The sequence below is a fragment of the Larus michahellis genome, chromosome Z (genome assembly GCF_964199755.1).
Source record: "Larus michahellis chromosome Z, bLarMic1.1, whole genome shotgun sequence".
Taxonomy (NCBI): domain Eukaryota; kingdom Metazoa; phylum Chordata; class Aves; order Charadriiformes; family Laridae; genus Larus; species Larus michahellis.
The window spans coordinates 65,321,265-65,340,088 of NC_133930.1; the positions used below are offsets into that span (position 1 = coordinate 65,321,265).

Consider the following 18,824-nt stretch of genomic DNA (forward strand, 5'->3'; position numbering starts at 1 on the left):
GTGGAAATGCAAGGACCAGGTAGAGATAGCAAGGAGATCTCTCAAACGTGATTGTGCTTCCACTGAAGTCAGGACCAAGGTTCTCCAGCACAGCTACAGGTACAAGGTGGGGACCTTTTGCTGGGAAGAGATGATGCATGGCATTCCTGCAATGCCTTTACCTTGATATTGGCCTAGCTCTGACGCTGCAGTGACTGGCATGATATAAAGTTGCAGGGACAGAAAATGAAGATGAGTAATAAGGACAGTTTTCCTTTGCAAGTAACCTAGTGATTCTGTCATTAATCAACACTGCATTGAAATTCTTTGTCTGCTGTTTTCAAGCATTCTTGAAAATTTTGGAGGCCTAAGAAGGAACTGTAGGTACTCTTACCTTTAAGATTTTACAGAAAGCCTCATTTTAAAAGAAGTTAAAAGAAAATAGAAATAGAACTCTGGCCACATTAATTGACAAGATATTTTTTCATTTCCCTGGAGAATGGTAAAAAAGAAAGAAGAATAAAAATGTAAACAAAAAAAGTATGTTGAAACAGCTCTGGTAATTTAAAAGACGGTTAAATTGCTAAGAGAATTAAGAGGTACTTACATAGATCAAGAAAGAAATTTTATGATCCTATTAAATAAGTTTAGTTAACTACCATACAGATAATGCGTTACTTATTTCCTGGAGGTAATTCGTACTGCCATAAACACCAAATGATGCTAACTCTTTAAAGAGGGACAAATTATGCCCCAAAGCAAAGAGAGATGGTCCTAATATCATGTTTTTAAGTAACACAGAAATTGCTCAGCCATCCCCTCGGTCCGGTTAATGCCTTCCACCCTCAGTGCTGCAGTTTCTTGATATACCTGTTTCACACATTTAGGTAGGGTCTTAAGTGCTTTAGTTTATGCCAGAAAAGAGAAAACATGACATAATGCTGTTTTTGTCAGCCTGGTGTTTTTCTTTTATTAAACAGGTGAAAAATGCAGCGGCCAACGTACTCAGGGAAACATGGTTAATTTATAAAAACACGAAGCTGGTTAAAAAGATAGACCATGCGAAAGTAAGGAAACATCAACGCAAATTCTTGCAAGCTATTCATCAGTAAGTACTAGTTTGCTTTAGTTTCCCTCTCCAGATGTTTTCTGTCTTGGTTTCCCTCTCCATCGAAGTCACGCTTAGTCCCCGTGTGCTGCCCTGCCCTCCCCCTTCTCTCCTCCCCCATTCTCTCTCTCCCCCTTCAAAGAACATTGCTATTGAGGTTGATTTTTCTCTAAGAATAAGATAAAAGATAAGGTTTTACTATATTACCTGTTTACAAAAAAATAAATAAGTATGCCGACTGTCTGTGTCCAATATGGTGTAAATCAAACTTGTTTGTATTATTTTTAGAAGTTTCCCATGCTTCTTGAATTATCTAAGTCTCTTTTTTGTCTTTTGCCACTGAGACTATCCTTTTTTGTTACGTATTTGCTTACAGGTAGTAAGATACGCGCTACAATAGACAGAAGAAAATGAAAAAAGTATCATTTGTAGTAGATGTTCTAATAGTTTAAAATCAGAATGATGTGATAGAGGAGAGCCTATAAGTATGTATGTAATGTTTAGTGAAAGAACATGCATCGAGCATCATTGTACAGCTCAAGAGCAATTAGTTGCCTCTCTCCACCAGATATTCTCGGTGCGTAAAATTAAATGTTGGTATGTCAGCTACGACCCCTGACATCTGTTCTAGAAAATGGGGAGTATATGCCAACAGTCGTTTTGTGACCTTTGAGCACCTCTGACATGATTCAGATGAGTTCTTCCCCTCTACTGAAATCTTAAAGGGTTGAAAACAAGCCTGAGAACTGGAACCAGTAGTAGGATTAAGCTGAATTCTGGTATTGCCAGACTGTAAGTATTTGTCTGAAATATGTAATACATATTTGCCATAAAGCACATTAAAACTACCAGAATTGCACAATGATTGAGTTACACTTCATTGGACTGCATGGGAGAAAAAGAGAGACCTTTGTCCCCAAGAACCACAAATTCTTCTTGAGGAATGGTCAGGGCCCATGCCACTATTTGTCTGCTCGATTCAATGTCCTCATCCAGCCTGAGGCAGCCATTTGTACAGCCTATGAAATTAGTTTCCGTTAATAACTGGGGAGAAGTAGATAAATTTAGTAAGTTTAATTTCAAACTGATATTTGATAACATTTCAGTGTGGGTCTGTGTCTGAGCCAACGTGTGAGGAGATGTGAGGGAAGCATCCATCATGAAAAAAACACCTGTGTGTCATCTTGCAGGAAAGATAAGAAGGAAAGGCCAGGTTATCATGTTTCCTATTAGTAAATTTAGGCTAACAATCATTGTTTCTCTGTTTTGTAGCAATGTTTTAAAGCAATGGTTAGCAAAGCTTAAGGTATGAAGTATTCTAGAAGCCTTAATTACTATATTATATTTAGCAGACTTGCAGGATTAAATGTTACTGTGCTATTGCAGGAATAATTGAAGGAATAAACAGATGCAAAAGTTGAGGCATTTTTATGTGGATATAAAAAGTATATATATTTTCCCAGTATGGTCATCCTGCTTAGCTTAAAGTGTTGGGAGGTGGAGAGGAGTGTCAGGGGTTCTGGGGTAGAGGATGGCATGCCCTGTGCATCCTTTGCTGTACTTGAATGCTTGATTGCAAAGGTTATTCCTTAACAATTTAACTTTGCTGTTTATTTTGTGTGTGTGTGTGTGCATCTCTGTGTGTGTGTGCGTGCGCGTGCACGCGCATGTTCAGAGAAGAATCTAAAAAGCACAGCAGGCTCGATCTGCAGCTTTGTGTATCAGTCAAGCCCAGAAGAGCTTCACAGGATGTGAAGTGTTGTTCTGCATCTGCCTTAAAAATTCATTAATCAGGTGGGGTGAAGAAGGTGCAGGAGTAATTTTTTCCTAGCTGTGCCAGCCAAACTTTGAACAGCTCTGTTAATAATGCATTTCCCTCCGTCCTTTAGCTCCTTGCGTCCCATTACCAAAACTTTTGTACTTCTGGAAAAAAGAAAAAAAAAAAGATAATTTTCTCAATATGATGAAGAATGTGCCATGGATGAAAACATTGCTCTAGCAGTTTGCTTTCTTCCAGCTGTAGCAGAGTTGCTCTGCTGTGGGTGCAAGTTATTTTTTCTTCCTTTGCATCTTTGAACTTTTCTCAAATCACTCATGGTAGTATATGGCTCTTTTCCATCTTTCTGGATTCTTAGGTTTTTATTGCTACCCCTCCTTCACCTTTCCAACCGTTTCACTGGAGAGAGAAGTAAAAGGAGTGAAGTTTCAGGGCCAGTTTTACAAAAGAAATCAGCGCACCAGAGCAGATTGTGAGAACAGTCTCAAACTCATGGTCATGGCTCTAAAACTGCCTTAGCTGGTCTGGGTCTTTTTTGCTTCTCATGCACACTAAATAAGATGAAGGTGAAATCATCACTCTAAGTGATGCTATTAAAAGGCATTTTATGTATTCTATGAATAAGGAAATCTACAGATGATAGTTAATGGGAAGGTTTGAAGCTATTGCAGGATCCTTCATCATGAACCCAAGTGAGTTAGACTCCACCTCAGGCAGCTACTGATTGAAAGAAGTAGCAACTCCCTAGGATTTCGCACCTGCTGAATCGAGCCCACTGTGCTCATTTGGTTGTTTTAGTATATTTTACAGTTTGTTTTCTTTTGTTTTGTCTTTTTATTTCAACAAAATGCAAATAGAGCTCGGAAGTAAGTTGTATAAGCTGTTCCTTTCTAAATTTGCAGAATTTACCACTGTCTGCATGCCAAAAATAAGAGTCTTTCTTTGTGAACTTCAGTGGTCTGATTGCTGCCATGGAAACGCGATCCAAAATCATGATCTTTTGCTGTGATAAGTGAAGTTCATAAAATCAAGATATTTCATATTTTCTCTTAATGAATTTAGGAACGAAAGTCTGACAGTTTTCTTTAAATCCAGCTGCTGCAGCTAAAGACTTGCCACTACCTAGAGATACATTTTTACAGCCTGTGATAGGTATTTGGGTTGGTTACCATGAAGAATTATCATGTTGGTGTCAGCTAGTTCTTGTATTGCTACAATAACAATGGATTTCATGGCATTTCAAAGTTAAAATACTGACAAACATATGAGTCAATGAATCTTAAGAAAAGCAGAAAACATCTATTCTGCAAATTATTTGAGAGATGCTTACCGAAACACTAGGGTTATCATTTTCCAGTCAAATCATTACATGCTTACCTTTGAGTAATTATTCTGTTCTGAGACTGTAATGATATAACTCCTTACCTTGGAGACTCCTCTGTATTTTTTGCTTTAGAATATCTCCAGCTCATAGCCTCTGAAAGCACCATTCCTACAGTCTGCATTTATGTTGTGCTCTGAAGGAAGCCTTCAGGGGAAGAAGAGCGTGTGGCATTCCAGTAACAAGCTGCTGGAATGCCAATTTTATGTGAACAATTGATTTCTACCTTAACAGAGTTATTTTCATGTGTTTTAAAAGATATTTCACTCTTCGCATCCTCACAACTAATTTTCTCATGATGGTTAGCCTAGATATGAAAGGAAATGCTTGGTAACTAAAGGTACGAACAGAAACTTTCTGATTTTGGAATATCTCCAAGACGGCTTTCTTTAAACTAGCTTTCTAACACCATCACTGAGAAATAGGCAGAGTATGCGTTAGCAACCCACCTGCCACAAAATGCTGCCAAACTCATTTTCATTTGACAGCTAACCACATGGTTAGCTTGGTTGGCCCTTGACATACTAGTATATTGCATGGTATCTTATCATGCATTGTTCATAAACTGATATGTTGTTTTTGAAACATGCTATTTCCTGCTTAGAACAGCCACCAGAAAAGTCTTTGAAAGTCCAAGTATTTCTGTGTTGGGAAGTGTTGAACAAATGACTTGCACTTAAGGGAGAAATTGCTTATTTGTGAAAAACCCATCTACAAACCGCTCCTCTAGTAGTTAATTTGAAAAACATGGACTTTTGTTTCACATAAGAACAGTCATGTATATATCTTTCAAAGAATGTGCATAACTGATAATAATGCAGATAGGTAGGCATCAAAGTGAAAATTTTACCCTTGCTGGTTCTTTCATAGTTTTCCAATGCCGTAGTTTACATAGCACATTGAAAAGGAATGTCTAATGTAAGTTTAAGAAGTAATCACATTTAGATTCACAAATTATGTAAGAAAATCAAATGTATTGGCAAGCATGTTGGTTATTTAGCTGCTGGTCAGATAAAAGTTCTGTTTAAAGTAATGAGAAACTCACTTATCACTGTATTTCCATCAGGTTCAAACACCTGCTAACCCAATCCATTTCCGACAGAACAGGGCTAATACCTGTATCTAGTCATGTAGGCATGGGAAGATTCTTGATTGATACAACATTAATGACAAAAACCCGGTTGTTCTATGTTTCTTCCTATATCTACTTGTCACGATACTGAGGCTTTGGGGAATGTTTTGGCTTTCTTTCATATAGTCTGGATAAATTGTTATCTCCCTTTTTGAATTCAACTTTGACCATGGCAAATGGTACTCTCAAGGACATCACATTTCCTTGCTCTTTCCTTTTTTGCGGTGTTGAAGAAGCATGCTTCTCATTGTAGTAGGCACATGACCAATTCTGACTTTACACAAAGTACTCAAGGCATTGTCCATGCAGTTATTTGCTCTTGTAAGTTTTGTGCATGCTTTTTAGAAATTCTACTATGAATACGTACACAAAAAAATCTGATTTAAAATTCCACTTTTTAGATTAAGAAGTGTAAAAATGGAACAAAGGAAACTGAATGATCAAGCCAACACTTTGGTGGACCTGGCAAAGGTTAGTAGGCAATTACTGTGGTTTTAACATTCCTCCTTTCAAGATGAAGAGTTTGAAAGTAAAAATGTTATGCATTATATGTGAAAATATTGTTAACAAGCTTGTTATTTGTAGTAAATGAAAATATGTGTGTGTTTTGTGGTAACGCCTACTGAATGAAACACCTTGTTTATGGCTCTCACCAAAGTTTGGATACACCATATTTGATTTTTTGTTTGTACATTTGAAAAAGATTTCACAATTGAGAGGCTGATCCTGAGAGCTCCTGAAGTGACTGCAGGGGTCTTGGTAAATGCTGAACTGTGAGTGGGCCATAGTAGCGTAGTGCCGTGTAGTAAAGAGATCCCATCTGCTGATAGTGACTGTGCCATGAGGGACCATAGTACACAGGCTCTCACACAGACTGGAATTAGACGTTCTGTGTTTCTATGCCTGTTGTCTTATGCAGCAGTGACTTTGGACAAGTAAATTTAGGTCTGCATGTTTTGAAGTTTTCGTAAGGAATAATAGGTGCCTACTTTGCCGATATTTCATAAGGCTTTATTAATCTTTTTTTAAGCCATTTGAGATGAGGTAAAAGAGGCTATTCAGTTGCAAACTTCTTGTCTATTGTTGCTGGAATTTGTCATTCATATAAAGTAATAACTAGAGAGTTAGAGGGCTGAGCTGATAGCATTCCAGGTCTCACATTAGACCTCAGTATTTAACAGTTACTTTGATCTTAATTTGAGGCTATCTTACAGGCATTAATGGGCTTTTCTGAAGAGCTTCTTGTAGACCTCTTCATGTACCTCAAAACCCTCCTCAATTTAAAGTGCATCAAAGCAAAGATTAAACTGTGCAGTGTTCATTCCCCTTTTGCTTTAGAGCAACTTCTGATGTTGAAAATACGTTTCAGTCTAATGCTTCTAGCAGCTGATAAGGACTTTGCAGATACTGTTTAATGTAGACTACTCTGCTTTCAAGGATTATTCTAGCATCTTGAAACAGGGGACAGAGAAATGGGTTATCAACACTCATCCGATACTGAAGTGCTTTACACATCAGGCAGTTGGTCAGTCAATTAATTTTCGTTCCCTTTGGATGGTTTGTAAACTTCAACCAGTTTGTCTACTGAATTACATTCAGTTTTGATTCTAGTTTAAGTCTACTCTGAAGTCTCAGTCTATCAGAGGGAGAAATTCAGTCATTATTTTTAACCAGTTCCAAGCCTCTATGAAATAACATTTCAGATTACATTTTTACTGACCACTATAGCATTTTAAAGTACACCCTATATACTTGCTGTAACCAAACCACTGTTTTGTAGAGGGCAGATAAATTGGGGAATGCAGAAGTAGAGAAGCATACAATTGAGTTTTTACTCCTTGCACTTCATTTCAAAAACAATCCACTCAACTCATCTTAGTACATCCAGTTCAAGAAAACCTGGTCAGTTTAAGGAGAAAGCAAATGAGCAACATTTGTGTTATGCTTTGAAGAATTAGAGTGTTTAAAACCAGAGGAAATACAGAAAAGCCAAGGATGGATCACGGCATTGGAGCCTTTGGTCTCCTGGTGGCTTACACAATTGACTGTTGACAAAGCTTAGCATGGTACATTTCTAAGCACCTGGACTTCAAAAAAAGGTCTTGTATTTTGCCTAATTCATTTAGATCTTGTCATCTAAAGGGATACTCGAAATATATTAAATTTCTCCTCCACAAATTTAGTAGAAAGTTTATTCTGAATCTACAAGCAAAATTATTTCACAAGACTAGATATTGTTATAATATTCCTATCCTTTGTGTGTGTGTGAAGTGCAAAAGCATTTACAAATCCTTGTAGAGTTGCGCTGCTTGTTAGAATATTTCTAAGGTCTCTCTAAACCTTTGTTTCCATCCTTCTACTTTCAGACTCAAAACATCATGTATGACATGATTTCTGACTTAAATGAAAGAAGCGAAGATTTTGAGAAGAGAATTGTTACTCTGGAAACTAAACTGGAAACTTTAATTGGTAGCATTCAGGCTCTCCCTGGACTGATTAGCCAGACAATCAGCCAGCAACAGAGGGATTTCCTCGAGGCTCAGATACAAAATTATGATAAGCATGTTGCCTACAGTGCTGAACGATCACGATCCTTGTCAAGAAGAAGGAGATCATCCTCCACAGCACCACCAACTTCATCAGAGAGTAGCTAGAAGAGAATAAGTTAACCACAAAATAAAGACTTTTTGCCATCATATGGTCAATATTTTAGCTTTTATTGTAAAGCCCTATGGTTCTAACCAGTGTTATCTGGGTTCTGATGTCAGAATCCTGGAAACCTGAATACGTTTTAGGCCAAAATGAGTGAAAACTCTTCTTTTTTTCCCCCCTCCTCCTCTCAGATGCACAGTGAATGCACCTATTATTGCTATATTAGATTGTTCCTCCTATAATTCCACTAACTTTTTATTCATGCACTTCGAAAAAACTTTACTACTACAGTATATAATATAATAAAAAGGTTAATTTCTGCACATAGTTGCTTGGTTACTTGGACTTAATAACTAAAATAGCTCACAATCAAAAGGCCTAATTATAAACTTTTAAGAAACAAAATTGAAGCTTAATAATTATTTCTCAGTATGAAAACTAATTCTCTAAACTTTGCTTGCAGTGGAGGGGGAAAAAAAATCAATAAAAAATCATCTAACAGTGTGCTGTATGTGTATAGTCATTTTAAAAGGTCACTGACAGCTTCGATTTCTGAAGTGATTAATTAAAAATATAGTTTATCCTAGAAAATAAGTTATGAAGTACGCTATGGGTTTTTTAAATCTTCTTAGGGCTTTTGGTTAACATGCATTTGTACACACATACATAGATAATATATATACATATATACGTATGTATATAAAATTATTTATGCAATGCCCATGGCAAAGATCTTTTAAACTGACTATTTGTAAAGCTACTGGCATGCAAAAAGCACAGGTAAAGCCCTGTTCATTTATTCAGAGTCTCATAATTATGCCAGGTAAGTGTGTCCAGACAGAAGCATCACTTTGAAGCTGGAAGTCTCCCATTAATGCTGTTTGAATTTTGAAAATGTTAGGTTGCTATTTCTCCTCTCCCTTTTTTGTGTTTAATGCTTCTGGAGTGAATGACTGACACGCAGAGTTATAGTATACACAATTGCGTGATGGCAGCACAGTATTCTGTATACATTACGTTTGGGTAACCCCCATGGTTTCTGCTATGCAGTCAAGCTTAGCAAGACACTTTTAGCAATATTTCCAAAAACTTGTAAAAAAAAAAAACTGCTGTAGACTGGAGTTACAGCACTGGGGATCTGTGGTACTTTACTTTCATGCACAAATAATAATGTCTCCTGCTTTCTTAAAATACACAAAGCATAGTGTACACGTTTCTGAGAAAGTTCTGGCTGACTTTTCTCCTGGTTTATATTCCAGAGTAGCAAAACTAGGTAAACTTAAATGCGCAGCACATGCAACTTGCATTCACAATTCCTAATTATAAACAGGAAGTCATTTGACTTTATGAAATATTTTATAGTACTTGCTATTTATGAAATATACTAGTCCTGTCTCCCCCCCAGTTTACAGACAAGGGTGACACTATAGCTAAGTATAACAAGTAGGCATGTCTGACTGTTTCGAGGAATACTGCCTCTGCCTGGAAGTAACTAACGTGCATGTTGAAGGAAATGCTGATGGCTCCGTGAGACATTGTGAGTTCTGGTCAGTAGCGACAGGCAGGGAAGGTAGTAATGCAGAAAGTCAGGGCAGAGCCGTGCTGGACAAGACAGAAGAGCTGTTCTCCCCAGCACCCGAAATTTCCCAAACCAAATACATAATCTGAAAATCAGCAGACACTTTAGGCCTATTTAAAATAAAGGGTCTGCCTTTTTTGGGGATACAAAATATGTAACTGATGAATATGTTACATCCAGAGGCATTGCTTGTTTATGAAAAGGTCAAGAGTTTCTCCAACACTTTTTATGTGCTTGAGAAAGAGGATGACTTTGCAGAGTTTTTCCCCCTGGATGAGCAGGACAGTTACATGTATTTGGAGTGCCTTGTTTACAGACTGTGGTATTTTGTGACTGGAAATAATAAGCAGTATGCACAGTATTTGCAGTTCTGCTTTTGTTTTTATGAAGTTCATTTCCAAAGGAAAAGATGGGTATTATATTGTGCTAAAACTGTGCTAGCCCAGTCCTAAACTAGATGAGATTTTGCGTGGTCATGAGGCCACCCGCTTTACACTGTTGGCAGGATTAGAAGTAGTGATTAATAATATTGTAATTTAGTAGTCAAATTTAGGAATTCTTTTTTGAAGATTTTTGTTTGTCTGTTCTCCCATTTTTTGTGTATAATTTAGAATATTTTTCCTGTCATTGAATGTGAAATACACTTGCTGTAGCTTGAATACAGTCCTTTTTGTCCTGTCAGCTTGAATTCTCTCTTTCGTCGTTCACAACATCTTTTTTATATTTGTAAGACCTGGGTTTTTTCCTCCTCTGGGTTGTACATCTGGGTTTTTAGACAACTGTCATTCCACATTGAAAATTCTTGCCAATCTGTCAGAGTTAAGTTTGAATTAAGATCTAGCTATATGTATTGAGCTGGTTTATTCTGATGTGAAAGAGAAACTGCATCTTTGACCTCTCAATTTCTTTTACACAGTAGGACTCGGGAGGCCAAACCCGCTGAATTCTTGCAGCAGCTTTATGGAAGCAGGGCTGTGAGATGTACCAGGACTATCCGCATCGGCAGGTTTCTGTAACAATCATCTGCCAAATTCTTTTGGATTCCTTTTTCTTTGTTTTTAAAGCCAACAACAAGTGATGACACCATGGAATACTCCAGTTCAATTTCTTAATTTACTCTACAGCTCATTACAAATATTTTGTCTGTGGTTTTGGTACTGATGATTCTTTTCTTCTAATACCTGGTTTTGAAAAGCACTTAAGCATTACACATGAATACAGTCCAAGAAAAAACAGATATAAACTTATATTCAGGAGAGCACAAAGCAGTATGGGTTTGATTTTCTTATTCCTGATACAAAACTTTTAATCTTTCCTGGTTTGGGTTTTGTAGTACCACAAATTCCATTACTGATTTTTTATTTACAAAACTGCGGCTCCCTCACTGTGTTCAGCATATGAGGTCACCAAAAGGAAAACGCAGCTTTATGACAGATCTCTGAAACTGCTTGTGTAGTAGAATGTGGATTTTTCTTTGAAACATTGTTTACAAACGACAAGGAATCTTTCTCAAAGCATATGGCATATTTACCATGTTACAGTTCAAAAGCTTCATGCACCTCTTGCTTTAGTGTCATCGACAGGAAAATTCAGCTTTCAGTTGCTATTGAACTTCTCCTTTTTACTGCATTCCAGACACCAATTCCATTTATCAGTTACTTCGGAGTCTTTTGCTAATCCCTGCATTTTTAATGACACTTAGCAAAGATACCTTGCCTGTAAGGACTAAAATGTAAGATCACAAATAGGCCTATCCACCGTGCTTAAAACTAAGTACGTTGATTTAAATAGTATTTTTTGGTTACATTTAAGTTTTTGCACGATCGGAATAATAAATTCACTTCCAAATGCTCTGCAGTTTTTAATTCTGCAAATCATTATCTGGTGTAAGCCTGCAGATCTTCCCAGACAGACTTGTGCAACTCAGCCTTTCTTTACCTCCTGCTGCTCCATAAAGATGGATCTGATGTGGAAAGAGCTTCACTATCTAAAAGTTAAGCATCCATCTTAGGAGATCTGAACACCTTCTGGAAGTCCATAACTTTCCTTGTGAGCTATTTAAAAAATGTGTCTCCCCAGACCAGGTCTTAATCACTGTCATTATTAGAGGTCAAAGATAGGTAATAGGCATACTGGTTTACTGCTGCTCAGTTTGTAAGACACTTTCCATGGCGGATTATGTGTGGACATTCAAATTGATACACCACAGACTAAAAGCATACCTAAGCATAAAAGTATAAATGGTTTAAATATGAGTGTCTTAATACTCAGAATAAAACTTATTACCCATGTCAGTGCTACGAATGGAAATTTTCTGAAAGCTCTTTTCCCCTAACTGAAAGTTTTGAAAAATTCTTAGGAAGTTTTGTATATGGAAGGAAGGTTTTCTCATTGGTAAGTCTGTTCTCTCCATCTGCCATTTTTTTTGTGGCTCATATTGTTCCTTTTTTTTAAAAGAAAGTCCTTCAATTCCTTTTGCCTTTTTCCTCCACCTGTCTCAAAATAATTATTAAGTGGTGAGAAGCAGACAAACAAGGAGGGGAAGGGAAGAAAGAGCTAACACTGATGAGTCTCACTTTCAGAAACCTACCCCTGCATCAGCATACCTACGTGCTCAGGTGGAAACGGTCACAAGTTTCCTCTGCCAGCACTCCTGGCTACCTAGGTACAAACCAGCTGTAGGCCAGGAGGAACACTGTCACATCAGTACAATGCTGAGAGGGAGCTAACACGCAGTCAGAGCCAACAGTCTGTGTATGTGGGACTTTATGTATGCATAATAAAATTAACCTACATCTGTCAGTCAGAGCTTATGAATCTGATCTGTTAGCACAAGTGCAGAGAAGACCGAGCTGTAACACCTGTTAGCCTTTTTTCTCCAAACCTTGTAAAGAGGATCCGTAATGATCTTTGCCCTCTCATGACTGAGGGAATAAAGCAAAAGAGATGCTTAGGAGAGACTTGGCAGTCAGGTGTGCACAGGTATGGCTCTGATCTGCCCGAGTGCCTCACCGTCTGTGTATCAGCTCTGGTCCGGAAAACACAGGATGTCACTCGCTATAGAGCGAGCACAGCACTGAGCAGATAAGCCCCATCTCGAGAAGAGCCTGATGCAGAAGATGATGGCAATAAACAGGAGAGGAGAGCTGTGTAAACTTATGCAACTCCGCCGAAGACTTAGGGCTTAGAGTAGCACCAAGCCGAACGCAGACACTTGAGCACCGGCCAAAAATTGCTCGCAGCTGGGCAGTAGAGCAGAGGGATGGAGCAGGTGCAGCATGGTCCGGGCTAGGGTGTGTAGACATGCTCTGAGAATGCGAAAATGGAGGCAGCTGCCAGAATTAGCATGGCCATACTGCTGTATATCAGACTTTACAACAGTGGAGCAGTTGAAACTCCATTAGGTCAATAATGTTCGGGCATTTATATTAAGAAGATTCTCCTGCAAAGGACTGCAAACCCCTCTTGCATAGTGGAGGATGTGCAGCACAGCTGCAATGCAAGAAAAACCGTAAGCCACAAACGTGAACCTGTTGCAATCTAACATGGCAAGTGACCAAACCAAATGGAGAAGTGAAGCATAAAATGCTTTATGCTGACTTCCCTTGCGTTCGGATTCACTTAAACCCATTAGTATCTTCAAATATTTAGGACAATCCAGACTGTTTTCAATTATACATGAAGCAAACAACAAGCTTTTAGTTAGAGTAAAGGGTTCTACTTTAAAACGATACCTATTCTGACCTCTTGTTGCCCAAAAGCAAAGAACTCCAAACGCTCTAATAGAAATGAGAAGAAAACCTGAAAGAGCTTGTGCTAGATTATTGCCTCAAAAGATAGGCACCTAGCCTCCAGAAAAGTTGCAAGAGATGAGGTTTCAAGTATTCTCAAGCAAAAATCAAACAAAGAAAATAACTCTTGAGCAGTTTTTGACACTCAGAATTGCCCTTTTAAAAAAACACTAACTATACAATTTGCTGGGTAGCACAAATCTGTGCAAAGTGAAGTGTGGCAGTGCTCTGCCTCTCCAAAGTAGCTGAGTCCAGATTACTTCTGGAGAAGTTAGAAATGTCCAATGGTCAGCACATGAACCTGACATGCATGTAGGAGAACAAGAAATCTAAATTAAGAATCACTCATAAACTTAACCTGCAGTTTCAAATAGTTGTGGCACGCTGGGTAACATTGCTGCAACGATCAGAGCTCCACAATTTTATTTTTGCAGACATCACTTACCACACAGACGTTAGAAGGTCTCTCAAGGCTGCATGCCACCCACACCCCCTCCATTGCTCCTCAACCATTTGCTCCATGCGCTTTCGTCCATCAGCTGCTGAGCACTGGGAGCCGTGGGACAGAGCCACCAGCACTGATCTGAAAGGCGAGGTGGCCCAGGGGTAGTTGAGACACCACTGTCCCAGTGCATGGAACTGGAGACCAAACAACAAGACCCAACCTCAAGGCAGCCATGGCCTCCTTGGCAGGGCAGCAAGCATGTAAGCTGGGGGTTACAATGACTGCCTCTGTTCTTCCTCCCGTACCACTGTGTCACTGCGTCCTTATATTTCTCAAATGGTCATATGAACTGAAAAATGCTTTTCCTGTGACTTCTCAAGCGTGGTAAGACCTCACTCATTGTGACAGGCTGCGCTACTTCTGTGAGGAAAGCACGAGGTCTGCTGCGAGCACAGGGCAACGCTGCGCTGCTCAGCAGGACCCTTTCAGACAATGGCCCGCTTTCGAGATCGAAACTGATAGCAGTCCACCAGCACACCACCTCAAGATTCAAGGGGAATAAACTTAGTGAGGTGTTCTGGCTGGGCAGTGAAATCCAGAAGCTTATCTTCGAAGTGGTTAAACACTGAAGTCTACTTCCAAAAAAATGAGAGAGGGGGGAAAAGTAGCGCAAGGAGAGGTGTCAGTTAGCCCTTCTTTATGTCTGTGTTGGCTGGAGTTCAGAGTCTCACCTGTGCTGCGTAACAGTGAGACAAAAGACTTGCAAACCTGCTACTGAGCACATGAGTTTCGAAGCCAGTCCCAAGGCTGAAATGTGCTAGCAAGACACCTAGCTTCATTAGCTTCCTTTGAAATGGAGCATTCAGTCAGTTTGACTAGTAATGGTGAACCAAAGCCATTGTATTACCTGTGGTTTCAACATGCTTTTAAAGCACCTCCTGCTGTTGGGCTCAGGACCCTCTGAGGAGTGCATTGACTTCAGGGGTCTCAGCTGGAACCACTGCCAGGCTATTTCCACAGACGTGCCAGAAAATGTCTCTGCCCATTGAATTTACCACCTTTGGCTGGCTGCTCAGCACATCATCGCCAATCAGGTCTGGAGAGAGGAAGCTTTCCGATGATTTCCCAAGCTACTTTGGAAGATAATGCGGAAATAGTTGGAAGGGTTTCTGTTCTTTCAGACTTTTAAGTTACATTCTACACACAGAGGAAGCTAATCAAGTATCAAAAGTGCAGTGGTAGGAAATTGGGCCACACTCATTCAGTTATCAAGTGCATGAAAAGAAACATAAAAACTGTACATAAGAAATAGATTGCTTTTCCAGAACTCCATATTCAGAATTATATGTCCTGCCTTGCTACCCTGTTTTGTCCAGCCTATAAAATGTATTTAGCGATTCAGACGTATTTATTTTCAATTTGAAGCAATTGCTGTAATACAGCAGCATGAAATATGTGCATTTCCAGAATTGCAGATATTCTTTTCAGCGGAAGGGAGACAGAGAGAGATGGGCAAGTAGGAAGTAGGCTTTCCAAATAAGTTTTGCAATAAATTTCAAAGAGGTAGAAATAGGACAGAGAGAGGGTTTGATCCTCAGCTGGCACAGCCTGCGGCCTCTCTGTTAGCGGTCCACAGATAGATGTGAAGCGTCCTTTGGAGGCTGTGTCCACATCTGCCCTGGAGAAGATATGGGCCATCTCTGCAGACAATGTAGACATGGTGTGGTGTCTGACAGCAGCATGAGGGCATCTGTCGGTAGCCCACACTTCACCCACGTGAACATCTACTTCCCCCGCCACCTTTCTGCTCAAATATCTATAGCTGTAGGATGCAATATTCAAAGAGGACCAGACAAAAAAAAAAAAAAATACAGACAGCTAGGCTGCTACTGTAGAAAATATTTGCTTTTAACTGTTTAACATTTGCCTTCTTGTTCCTCTGCATTTAAAAGATTAAGAAGGAAGAAATATGAAGAACAGTATTGGTTTTATTCAGTAGGAACAGCTTGTTTCCATGACATTTATCCATTAAGCTTTTTCTAAATGACAAGCAGGTTGGCAAAGTCTCTCTCCTTTTTTTAAAGCTGTCTTCACCCTCCCCTCCTTTGATCTTTGCCTGCTGGATGTAAAAAAGACATTGTCAGATGCAGAGGCCTTTTGTAACCCTCTAAGTTGGTGGAGAAAACGCCTCCTATGTGTGTATGAAATAGCCTGGTACTAGCTGGCGGTGTTTGAATGCACGATTCGGGATGTGAAGTTCCACCTACCTTGACTCACAGTATTTTCCCTGCAAGGAGCTACAGAATAGCTCGCCTCTCACTGCTTCACAAGTTGTTTCGCCGTTGTTTGGATAGCTCTGTCTCAGTTCAGCTGCGAGCATGACAAATAGTCTGAGCACCGAGGCAAGGTACGAGGTGACCGCACAAAGGAGCCCGGCAGATGATGTGTCGATTTCAGTCTTGTGAATGAAGAAGCACTGTCCCACTGCTCTGTCCAGTTCTCTTAAACAGAGACAGAAGCTTCCCTGAAGCTGCATGTGTATTATTGCTCCAAGTAATTTGCAAGATAACTGTCAGAAAATTTTGGTGGCAAACAAATTCATTTCTGTTGCAAGTCCTGGCATTTCTGCTGGGTAACTCTTCCATGGAGGGGAAGTCACCGAGAACACTAAAGGTATCTATCCAAAGTAATCTATAGGAAATACCACTCTTTTCCCTGAGATTTGATTTCTAACCCCCCAGGGATGGATATACATCGCCCACACCTGTAAATATACTTGGAGTTCAGTGCTTCTGCCAAAAAAGAAGACATTTGCTTTTTTTTTTTTTTTTTTTTTGGGAGGAAAAACATTTCAATTAACCCAAAAACAGGGTAGCAATGACACTTATAGGAAAAAAAGATTTTTCATTTCTGCAAGGTGTTTTGGTTCAGCTGTCTAATTTCATGTGTGTGCTCAGATGACTCAAAAGCAAATACTGTCACGCAGGTTTCTTCTCCTGCTCCTTTACAGGTGCATGCTGTAATGACTGCCCATCCATCAGCTTCATTCTTCCTGTGACAGGATGCTCTCCCCTAGAAAGCAGGAAGGCTGCTCTCAGATGCCCACAGAAAGAACGAGGTACATATTTCCCTACAGCCTCTTTCTTGTCTTATTGGCTGAGATGAAGCCTTGGCGATGTGGTGCTTTGCTCCTTCCTCTTTGGAGTCAGAGACCGTCTGAACTCCTGCATCAAGCAACACTGTGCAAGCGTAATGTTAAAAAAAATGAAGCTGTTTCTGGTGGGATTTGGAAGTCAACCAGACAGAGAGCAGCTCAATGATTCAAGAGCTGGAAACACTTTGAGAACTAAAACCATTGTTAAATACCTCTTGTGAAGTTAGTCCTAGGCTTTTTCTATCCCCCGTCTTGGTTTTGTGGGAAAGAAAGGGGGAAAAAAAAGACCTCTAGCATTTTTAAAGGAGGAAGCAAAAAGTTATACAGAAAGAATGAAAAAATAATATGTTTTTTGCAGAAATAAGGGAGAGATTCTGCACTTTGGAGACTAATCCCATAGGGAGCCAGCAGCGAAGACGGGCAGTTTCACAGGTTGTCCTACCAAGTTCAGTGCTTTTGCTTTCTGATAGCTGCATTGCCCCACTGGCGTTCAGAAAGAGTAATAGCGTTTCCAGCACAACAGGTTACCAATACTTTTGGCTTTATGAGGAAAATAAACACTGATCTGTGCCAACAACCAGTTAGATTGCGGTTTACCCGTCCAAGCACTGTATTTGAACCCAGCAGTATCCCACAAATGAAACACTGCCAAAGCGTATCCCATCAGCCAGCAGATCATTGGCGCAGAAACTTCTGCCTGGCAAGTGTTTGTATGGTTCCTGGACAGGCGATGCTGATCCCTGACTGTAGCTGGCAGTACCTGGCCAGCCTGCTGGCCTGATGGCTTGTGCTTCTTATAGCCTTGTTGCAGCGCTGAGAGGCACCGGGCAAGTCCCATCTTAGAGTCAGGCCCATCAGACTATGTTAGCCACCTTTCCATTACAGCCTTAGGTGCTGAGTGAAGATTTTATTAACACAAGCTGATGCCTAAACTTCAGTAATTTCAGTACTGTAATTAGAAATTTCTTTTATGAAACACTCCCACAGTAAAGAAATACAAGTATTTACATGAATCAACAAAAAGAACGTGCCATACTGTAAATTTTGTTGCTTTAGCAAAACAGATTAGCATAAAATGTCACAGAGGTGACTGCTTAAAATAATGCTAAAGAATGCTGACTTTAATAATAAAGAATGTGTTTATATTTGTATTTTATTGACTGTTATGTTCCATGTACTGCAATATAGTAAATAATTTTTTACTATACTATTGATGCCACATGGGCCAAACCTAGCAAGCTGGTTAAAGTTAGGCCATATGCTATTTAAGTGATCGCTATAGACAAACTCAGTCTGATCAAGGTTAAAATCGCTTAGATGTGAAAACGTACAGAACAGTTACAACAACTGAGTTGTTAAACTGAGATTAAGGGCATTAACTACCATTTTAGTGCCGATTTCTCATAGAAGGATTTGAGTACCTGTTGTCCTATTATCTATGAACTAGGAGATAAGAAGTCTCCTCTTCAGCTGTGATTTAAGAGGCAGTCGAATGTAGCAAGATAAAGCTTAACTCCAAGAGGAGTGGAGTGATGCACCCAACCAATTAGGGAGAAGTAGTTCTTGTTAAATGCCTAAATCCTTTCCCTTTACCCCAATTTACCTACTCATCTTTGTGTATCTGGCCATTTTTCTTCTAACCATCCTTCCTAGGTGGCCCCCAAAAGAAGCTGGCCCACTACACCATCTTTGCATGATGAGTTAGTTCTCCCTGTTTTTTTCTGAGATGCTTTGGATGCCAAATCCAGGTCTGAGTATTCCACTAAATGGCTTGACTGTCTTGGGAGGAGGTATGCAAAATACAAGTTGAGTGGCACTCAAACTCT

At 39.5% G+C, this 18,824-nt stretch overlaps 1 protein-coding gene across 1 annotated transcript in view; it reads left to right on the forward strand.

Annotated features, from left to right (window-relative positions):
* Window positions 1-10,266, forward strand: part of KCNN2 (potassium calcium-activated channel subfamily N member 2) — a 77,443-nt gene extending 67,177 nt beyond the window's left edge. Inside the window, exons 8-10 of the mRNA XM_074569589.1 lie at window positions 960-1,087; window positions 5,779-5,848; window positions 7,744-10,266. Of these exons, the coding sequence (XP_074425690.1) occupies window positions 960-1,087; window positions 5,779-5,848; window positions 7,744-8,031 (486 nt within the window). The 3' untranslated portion in view covers window positions 8,032-10,266. The remainder of the gene's footprint in view (window positions 1-959; window positions 1,088-5,778; window positions 5,849-7,743) is intronic.
* The last annotated feature ends 8,558 nt before the right edge of the window (window positions 10,267-18,824 follow it).